The sequence below is a fragment of the Mytilus trossulus genome, chromosome 4 (assembly GCF_036588685.1).
Source record: "Mytilus trossulus isolate FHL-02 chromosome 4, PNRI_Mtr1.1.1.hap1, whole genome shotgun sequence".
Classification (NCBI taxonomy): domain Eukaryota; kingdom Metazoa; phylum Mollusca; class Bivalvia; order Mytilida; family Mytilidae; genus Mytilus; species Mytilus trossulus.
Window position 1 is genome coordinate 67,665,327 of NC_086376.1, and position 10,614 is coordinate 67,675,940.

A 10,614-nucleotide genomic window follows, 5' to 3' on the forward strand; every position below is an offset into this window, starting at 1 on the left:
AATACAAACTTATATTCTAAGTTTCCATTTTTTTTATTTGATATGCATATATTTTATACTGTCTGAAAATTTAAAAAAAATTTTTTTTAGTTCTTCTTAAGGAGTCACTTGTATTTTTAGGTACATGTAACTTATCATTTCATTTTCTTGTATTTCAATGAATTTTCAGTTTATGACATGTTTTTTCCTCTTAAATATCTTTATTTTAAGCATTTCTTATACAGAATTGCAGATAAAAAGTCGGTAGCCTGTCAGAAATATAAAAATGTCAATAAAAGATAATCAAATTACTGCTATTTCCCTAAAACAGCTGAACAAAGTATTGATATGACTGCATTGGCCATGCATAAATGAATGTATATTTTAAACATTGTGCTGCTATAAATTGAGTCAACAGTGATATAGGGGAAGTAACTCAGATAAAAACTATGAATCCACTACCAATTAATTATAACTTCTAATGTAAAAACATGTAAAAAATTATAATAGATATTTCACTGCAAGGGAACAAAAAGGTATATTTAGTCAATTGGTATAAATTATTTTAAAGTTAATGACCTGAATTAATACAAGATTAAAAAATTTAGTATCTATATATAAAAAGAAAGGAAAAAAAGGTAGGAAATGGCTCTGGAAAAATCCACTATAAAATTTAAATGTGTAAATGGATATTTGATGGGGAGACAGGATCAACCAGGAGCTTTATACCTCAGTCCTCACGTCTTTCTGATTAACAGAAATTCGGTTTATTTTCACCCTCATATTTGAATAATTACTCTCCATTCCTAAAACATATACATTTGTACATGTATATACATATATAAAGGGAGATAGGAAAAAAACTTATAATTGAATTTCATGTTGCTGTTAGTAGTACACTTTATAACATAACAACTGCATATTCAAATTTTATCTTCAAAAAGATTTAAACTAGTCTTTTACAGTACCTACGGATCTACATATATGCATTCTTTTTATTTCTTTTAATTTGAAATGATTGCAAAAAGCAATCATTATCAAATTAAAAGTAAATCATATAAGTTTCATCAAGTGCCTTTACAGTGAAATGTTAAAATTCCATTCAGCTACCAAACCTTGTGATTTAAAGAATAAAATAAATGTAAATAGTTTAAAATGAGTAAAAGGACATTTGAGATAAACAATAATAAGACAAACTAAACAAGATGAACAAACTAGATTTAGAATAGACAATTTTATATAAATAACACTGTTAGTTTTCTTGTTTGAATTGTTTTACAATGTTTAAAAAGACTAGGAGAGGTCACATTCAGGCTTTCTCCAATAATCAAGCTTGTCATTTCAGGGCCTTTTATAGCTGACTTTGTGATATGTATGGACTTTGCTCATTGTTAAAGGCTGTATGGTGACCTAAAGTTGTTTATTTCTGTGTCATTTTGGTCTCTTGTGGAGAGTTGGCAATCATACCACATCTTCTTTTTAAAATTTACACTTCAGGTCTTCAACATACATGTATATGAAAAATTTAAATTCTGAATATATATTGATCAAAATTGAGCAGATGAAAGAATATCTGACACAAAATTCTCACTAAAGTAATCAAACTGAATATTTCGTATATCATTTCAATTGTAATGAGATATGGTTTATCTTAAACAATAGTTAGGACTTCACACATCACGGGAATAAACCATTCTATAAAAATATGATTTTGTGACACAACAAACATTACAAGATGGGTTTGGTTAATACAGCAAACAGTTTTGTATATAGGTAAAAATAAATGTACAACATCTAGTATACTAAAGCTCATATGTTTTTTTAGTGTGTTAGCATGTCAAACTAAATGATTATTTTAAAAGTTGATATTGAAAAAAATTCTGAAGTACACTTGATTGAAACAGAGGAACATTTCTGTGAGTCTGTTCTTACCTTAGTTTTCATTGTCTTATTTTACAATTCAATTCACAAACAGATTCACCTCTAACAAAATGTCTTTAAACTTCAAAGTTACAGCATAATTTTGTCCAATTTTTCATTTGTAATGAATTTCTTACATGAACTAATAATCTTAATTGTTTTTAGCTGAATAATTAAATCAAACTTTGCAGCTGTAAGAAAAAAATCTAATTTAAAACTCCCATTGTATATTTGTTCTTCTCATGTTAACTTTAAATACTTTATGTCATTCAAACAAACCTACATGTATTTTATTACCATCGACCAAAGTATTACAAAGTTCTATGTTGGAAGCTCAAAATGACAATGCATAAATAAAATATTAATAAACTAACTTTATGTTTTACTTGTATGATTTGATAGTTTATCAGACCCAAAAAATAAAAGAGTTTGAATCAATATTAAAAATACATTAATAATTTAAATGGAAATCCTCTTTAGTTTACTTTACTCATATAGAATGATTTATTATAAAGCATTCATTTAATCTATTTTGAATACAACCATTTCTATACTTACTTCATGTATAAAGTCATTTAAGTTTTTGAGATTTTAAAATCACCTTTATTTCGCATCTGTTTGTTTACTTTGCATTACTACATTTATATAAATATATTTAATTTTAAATAAAACAGAAATATCAGCAAATAGCAATAGGATTCATACTTGAATTAACTACATTTATATAAATATATGCAGTGATATTGTTTGCCTTAAATTAGTGGAGAATAAAGGCTTTTTCCCCTGGAGAAGAATCCCAATTTGAAAAAAAATGGCTTAAAATTATTCCCAAAAAGACAATTTTCTTCCCAAAGAGTGCTGTCTTAGAAGAAATTGTGCATGAATATAAACTGTAAAACACTCATTTAAAAATTGTTCACGCCTAAAATGACTATATTTGCAGATTTAAGGGTCTATTTATGTATCATCACTGACAAATTGAGGTTTTATTTTAAAGCAGGGTTTGACTCTTGAAAATGGCTCTGTAAATTGAAGTTTCAGTCAAATTCATGGTTAATTTTAAATTTCCCAATTTGATGAAAATGACGCATATTTTCCCAATAAAAAAGGGTAGAGGTAGTTTTGAAAAAAGCCAACAATATCACTGATATTTACTTTTAAATAAAACAGAAATATCAGCAAATAGCAATAGGATTCATACTTGGATTAAGCATAACTGTCATTGGATCACACTTGATAATCAGGATAGGTCTTTTTAGTTACTACTAGCTTTTTTTGAAGCAGTACTAGTAACTATTGTTTAACATGTGTGTTGGATTCCTAAATGATATATATCAAATTAAACTGGTGTTGGTGAAAGTTCCAGCATTTATCAGGATAAAATTTTGAAAATTTCATCTTTATCTGATAGAAGTTGGGCATAAACTTTTAACACCTCCATCTGAATCATCTGTAATTTATTGTTCAGGAGAAAAATATTAGTCAAGTGTTGTTGTTTACTACAATCTCAAAATCCAAAGGGCCATAACTCAAAACAACAAGCTTTTTATAATTAGTCAACCTAATTCTGTATTCAAACGTGTCATTTTTTAGAATAAAACTAAATATTATTTTAAGTTGATAAATTCAAATAAAACAGGAAGATTATACATTTCTAAATCATAGATAGATTAAATTAACAATTTACACCTCCTCCATCTTATGGAGAGGCTTAACATTTTTCTTAAAAGTTATATTTGGTAACAATTGAGATGTAAATATCAAAAACTGCAGTTTGGAAAGAAGCTTTGTTTTAACTTTGGGTATTTTCATGGTATAACAGCTAAAGGAATATTGTAATGTTAAAGAAATATTGAAATTTTGTATTGTCATTATACTTTTCTTAGATTATCTGCATATTTATTAATATTTAACATATGGTATCAATTTGGTTTGAACCCAAATTTGTAGGTGAGTTTTAAAAACAATAATGATCAATAGTGACATTTCTGTGTTATTCATGTAAATAATATTACTTGGGTGATTATCTCAATGCAGATATAACCCTCAGTCACAATAATAAATCTCATATTTTTCTTAAATCTTCAAAAATCACAATAATAAATGCATGCAAATATTTGAATTTACAGTTCTACTTTTTAAACTTATTACATGTACTATCCAGTGTTGACATCAAACTTACATGTACCTGTCTCTATATAGAGATCAAAGATAAACAAGATCTGCTGCATACACATACAAACTAGTACATCATCATCATCATCATCATATACAATGTACATACAGTGTTTAAGACAGTTAAGTCCTTCAAAAAAATCTTTTTTATTACAATATATAACTTACTGTGTGTCTTGAGAAAAGGGAACTTTGTAAGTTACCACTACTAACTGTAGGAACTATTTGTAAGGAGGCTAAAGAGTTAGTTGTATGTATGTTAGTCTGCAATAAAATAAAACTTTTTGTTAATCATTAAAACACTTCAAACAGCAACAAAACTAACAAAAAAGTGTGCGAGTATTTTTTAAAAGAATATACATGTATGCATTGTAGTCTCAATCAAACCTTAACATGTATATCCTCTGTCTTAACCATGTTCATGATGTTAATGGCTTTTTTGTTTTCATGTTTTAGAAATGTGATACAATGTTATTTGTCTTGAGCCAATGACCAACATGATTGATAAAAACACAAGTTGACAGCAGATGTGAGCAGGTCTTTACATTTGAGTAAATTTTAAACTGTTCACAATCTACATGTACATAAAGTATGATAAGATGAATGCATTAAGCTTAAAACAACACTTTTTCTTATACCAAAACATCTTTTCTTAGAAATGTTTTATTCTTTCTTTAAACAAGAGTCCAGCTTGCCATTGAAGGACCACTATTTGCATAATATAGGCTTTAAGAATTGTTAAGTTTAATGAAAAATTACCAATACTCATGAAAAATCTTATAATGTTCTACATTTGTTCTTGTATCTTATACCTCATATAACTAATAATTGTAATTTGCTTCATGTGTCTTATTTATATACATACTGTATTCATTGCTTTAATTTGGCAAAGAAGATATATGCTTTAAACATTGTTAAATAAACTAGACTTAACATTTGAAAGCCTGATTATAAACATTTTAAGAAAAGAAAAAAATCTTCATTGGCACTATCAGAAAATCAAATCAAAATCTTATAGCTATAGATTAAGGAACATTTACTTATCATTGATACAAAAAATGTACTACATGTATGCATAGGTTTCCCCTGACATCATGGACATAAAATGAGTAGGAGGTTGTTTCTTTTGGCTGCCATGACAGAGCAAATGGGTTGTTTTCCTTAATTGAAATATGTTGCAGAATTAACTTTCATCATAACAAATGGACAAAAATGGCTGTATTTACTCTTCTTCTTCTTCTAAGTAAGGAACCAAATTCAAAGTGAATGTGTATGCAATGGTCCTGCAAAAACTTTGCGGAGTGCTGGAATTTATTACTCCTCAAAAACTACTCAGGAGTACTGACAATAACCAGTATGACCAATTAGGTTGGAACAATATTCTAAGCCAATAATTTCAGGACTGGCATTCACTAGCTATATAAAATTTTAATGCATTTAGCCTTCAGAAATATAAAATATTTTGGGTATTTTGATGGGCATTTAACAAGTGCATATGTCATGATATTCCTAGATAGCACTATAAGCACAATGTTTGATAATAAGTCTGCTCATATGCTGTTGTTAATGAGATGAAAGGACTTAATGGTTAATTGAAAATACCAGAATTGAGGGTACATTCAATCCATTCAGGATTCAATCGCAACAAAACTATAGCACCTTTCAAAGAATTTCTATAATGATGCCACAATTGGAGAGCTAAGAAAATCACCAAACTTTTAAAGGGTGGTGTTATTTCAAATTAAAGTCCACAGTTGACACTTGTTGTAAAATGTGTGTTATTACATATTTTATTGCTTGTGAAGTTGTGTGAAATTATGTTTCGACTGTCGTACCTCTCTTGTTAGAGTCAATCGACTTCTAGGTTTGTTGTACATTACTGTCAACAAATAAAATGAGAGTCGGTAGTGTGGTCACTTTCTCAAATAAGCCATCATACATTTTGACTTTACACTGGATTGAAAAAGTTTATAATGAGTTAAGTTTAAATGTTTGTGTCCTTAGCCACCAATTTAATGCCGCCATCTTGAATCATAGGAAGCCATCAACGTACGCATGCGTAAAAGGGAACAGGTACTTGTTTTAATTTCTCCTAATGAAAGAGCACCGCACAAAAGGGTCTCAATATTAGAGCAAGGATTTGTATAGTCCAAGGATTAGTATAGTATAACCTGGTATAACTATACAAATCCTTGACAAGAAGAATAATTTAGCGACAAGAAATTTAAATTTCTATAAAAAAAATAAAGTCCACTTATTTATAGGAAGGATTTGTATATGGTCTTTATAGCAAATAATAAAATTGAGAATGACAATGGGAAATAGTGTCAAAGAGACAACAATTTTACCCGACCATATTACACATCAAGTTTTGAAACATAGATCTAGTGCTACATGAATTTGTGATTATATGTATTACAGCAAATCATTATATTACATTTTTGCCTGTCATATTATGATATCAATTCTTTACTTGTGTTTTAAAATTATTTTCTCTCTCTCATTTTTTAACACTCTCTTTGTCTAATATATATGTTCCGGACCATATGAGTATCTGGACCATACGCGTATGGTCATGACCATATTGGTATATACTCATATGGTCCGACCATACGCGTACGGTTCGACCATACGCGTATGTTTGGTGCGACCCTTCTGGTTGTTACGTCACTAAAATGTAATTTTATTATATATTAAAACAACTTATTAAAAAAAAAAACAGTTTCACACAGTTAATAATACTGATTACTATTTGTAAGTACAATTATAAGAAGATGTCAAAATCAAATGAACATATTGTTAAAGGAATTTTATGGTTTAAAGTAGGTTACATCACCGGCAAGGATCATGATATTTATTTAAAGATCATGATATTTTTTAAGACATTTTTGATAAGTAAAATATTAAAAGTGTATGTTTCTTTATTTTTTTCTATTCTTTATTTCTATATTTTGTATTCTAATCTTAATTATAAGACCGGTAAAATAGCATTTAAGAGCTATGAAATAGCCACTGCTATTATTTGATTTGATCTTTAATATTCATTTTACGATATAGGAGATCTAGAGTTGGACATTTCCGATCTAAAACAAGCAATCGCAGAAAAGCTACATGTATGGTACCGTGTGAAGGTCATCCGAAATATACAAAAGTATACACGAATAAAATTAGCGATGAAAACTAAGATCAACTGACTGTGGCATCAATCAATATTTAATGTTTATGTAGCTTTTGAAATGTAAAACTAATACTTTTTTTTTTTGTAAACACATTTGTTTTTAAGATAAAGTTTATTGTTTTATTTCTATTGTATTTTTGAAAAAATTACCTATATGGTCCAAATACTCATAAGGTCCGGCCCGCATATGGTTAATAACCAAACGAGTATAATACTCATATGGTCCGACCATACGCGTACGGTCGAACCATACGCGTATGGTCGGACCATATGAGTATACGCATATGGTCATGACCATACGCGTATGGTCCAAATACTCATATGGTCCGGAACATGTACAAAGTTAAAGGTGTTATATTGGGCGCATTGCATTTGCGCCAATTTTTGAAAATTACAATCTTAAATTTGCGCCACACGGTTATATTTCATTTGCGCCAAAAAATAAAAACTTTACACTGAGGTAATTCAGGTAAGCAATAACGGAAGCGTTAAATATGCATTGCTCTCAAAGGTTTGTCTCGACAGTATTTCTCTGAATAATGGGTTGAGTTCAATGCCACACTTATTTCTGAAGCTGCGAGTCACGGTTTATAAATATATATATAAGTGTTCACATGTTTGAGGTGTCTATTAAGATTGACATTTTCATGCAATTTAAACATAAAACAGAAGAATTAAGTGTGTAGTATTTGATGATCACACTTTTAGTTTATTATCAGATCATACGTTCTGAAAAATGGAGACCAAGTCGTTTATTGGTACCCCAAATAAATAAAACCTGGCAAAGCCAGTATAACAACTGAAATGGACAGCAGTTCATGATAAAACGGACTATTTTTTTTTTTGTATCAATATGGTATGCACTTGAGAGGAGGAATTTTACAGACACGAATACATCAGAGTCTTCGCTTACAAGTTTGGTGCCAGGGTAGACGTATAACTTTACAATACTAGTAGTGTATCTTGCTTAGAATAACTCCAGTGTAAACTGTTTTCTTTCATGTTTCATATTAGGTGTTATGATCACGCTTATCTTTAACAGAACTGTGTTTCATAAGGGTTTTAACATTACTTGTGTGGTTTAATGTCGACTGATATCTGAAGAATATATTCAATTTTGCAAACAAAAACTTTTATTATCAAAAGTCTTTTTTTAAATATATGTTTTATACTTTTTACCTGTATTTACCCGTTATATTGGCACAATTGAAAGGTTTTTTATTTTGGCGCAAATGAAATATTGTTTGTGGCGTAAATGAAAGATTTTTTTGGCGCAAATGAAATGCCAATTGGCGCAAAAGCAAAGCACCGGTTATAATGTAGAAGCAATTAAAAATAAGTGACACGCGTATCGCTTTTCTTAATTATTTGATTTCAGTTATTCAAAACATAGTCTATTGTTCCTGGGAACAATATATATGTATAATATATATGTTCCTGATTGTTCATAAGGACAAATGAATTAGACACATACATTTTTTTTAACTTAGTAACGTCACTTCAGTTTGATGTTTCATATACGATGACACGTCCGTTTTATATACGTAAGAGCAATATATTTGCTCATGGTGAGAATATTGAAATTCTGATTTGTACTGGATATTAATAAGACGTGCTTATCTGAATTCCAATCTATAATAACAGAAGTCCATTACTAGACTAGTAGTCTCCTATGGACAGTTGGGTCATTAGCAATCATACCACATCGCCTTTTATATAGTAATGGACTTCAGATACCAGTTAATTAAAAACAAGTCAGAACTCTGTTCTGAACCCAGAAAAAAAATCAAATAAAAAAAGTCGAAATCTTTTTTTTTCCATCCTGGATTTGCCATATATATTTTTTTCCAAAGAGCAACACCATGGATTACTTGCTATTTTCTGCATTGTTCTATGTGCTTTTCGTATGACATTCATGCAATCATGCATGGTATTATGTACATGTCCATCCTGCCTTTCAGCACCAGACCAGACCGGAATCTTCAATCAATTCTATTTTATTTACACAAAGTCATGTTCATTTATGTTTGGTAACTACCGATGATTGCAAATTGTTTCTAAAGTTAATAATTCTATTACATAGAAAAAGAAAAATGAAGTTATCCAATTACAATCCTCTTCATGTCTCGTGTGCATTTTCTCAAGCGGTGCTAAAGGATTTTGACTTTTGAAAATCAAAAGAACTGTCTATGGATTTTTATATTATTTCAACTTTTTCGTACCTCGATGGATGACGAATTTTGATATGTTGTGAGAAGATGTGATATGATTGCCAATTAAACAGCGTTTCAAAAAGGGACGGCAAACGACGTAGAACTAAAGTTAGTACGTATAGACCACCACACACACATTCTTTATCTATTGGTTTATATAGTGATTACTCAGCTATTTTAAAATTAAATTTGATCGGCTGATCTTTCCTACTTAGCTTTTAATTTGCATGTTCATTTTTTTTTTAATGTTTTTTTCTTCTGTCTTTGCCTAATTATTTTTTCTTCATTACATCCTTGTTTTAGAAATTTCTTTGTGTGTGTATGTATATGTAGGCTTGAAATTCATAATCCCTTTATCCTTTGTTAGTTCAGTATAACTTGTATTAATGTAAACAAATCTGCAACAATGCAGCGAATATAACATGTATAATGCATCAAGATGTCTGTATAAAAAACCCTCGTATCGCATCTATTTAATCCGCATTATTGCTTTATTAATTACTGACTTATATACTTAAGATTACACAAGGAAAATAATTATTATACTTATTCATTTCCCTTATCAATGTAGCAAAAGATTTCTCCTGTTTTGATTCTTATTATTCATTGCAGATATAATCTGCTTATAACCTTAAGTGTATTCTTCCGCGTTACATATTAAAAACGTAAAATTTATCGTAAGCCTAAAATATTGGTTTACTTTTCTACATTGGCTAGAGGTATAGGGGGAGGGTTGAGATCTCATAAACATGTTTAACTCCGCCGCATTTTTGCGCCTGTCCCAAGTCAGGAGCCTCTGGTCTTTGTTAGTCTTGTATTATTTTAATTTTAGTTTCTCGTGTACAATTTGGAAATTAGTATGGCGTTCATTATCACTGAACTTGTATATATAGCTGAAGGATGCCTCGATCCGGGTGCGGGAATTTTTCGTTACATTGACGAACTGTTGGTGACCTTCTGCTGTTGTTTTTTCTATGTTCGGGTTGTTGTCTCTTTGATACATTCCCCATTTCCATTCTCAATTTTATTTAACAATTCAACTAAATATTTTTATCATAAGATTAATTTTACACTTCAGATTTTTTGTGAAAAGGGCTACTACAGATATTTTTAAATAAACTTCCAACACTGTTTTCCCATTTTTCAGAA

The 10,614-nt window shown here is 29.5% G+C and overlaps 1 protein-coding gene across 10 annotated transcripts in view; it reads right to left on the reverse strand.

Annotated features, from left to right (window-relative positions):
- The window catches only part of LOC134715810 (leucine-rich repeat-containing protein 49-like), an 86,878-nt gene extending 80,745 nt beyond the window's left edge, over positions 1-6,133 (reverse strand). For 7 of the 10 annotated variants that reach the window (XM_063578270.1, XM_063578268.1, XM_063578266.1 and 4 more), the window contains exons 1-2: positions 5,910-6,133; positions 4,243-4,338 (exon numbers count right to left, since the gene is read on the reverse strand). In XM_063578270.1, the coding sequence (XP_063434340.1) occupies positions 4,243-4,338; positions 5,910-5,951 (138 nt within the window). In that variant the 5' untranslated portion in view covers positions 5,952-6,133. Of the gene's footprint in view, positions 1-708; positions 786-4,242; positions 4,339-5,909 lie in introns of all 10 variants that reach the window. The other 3 variants (XM_063578271.1, XM_063578272.1, XM_063578275.1) reach the window with 3 other exon arrangements.
- Positions 6,134-10,614: the final 4,481 nt, after the last annotated feature.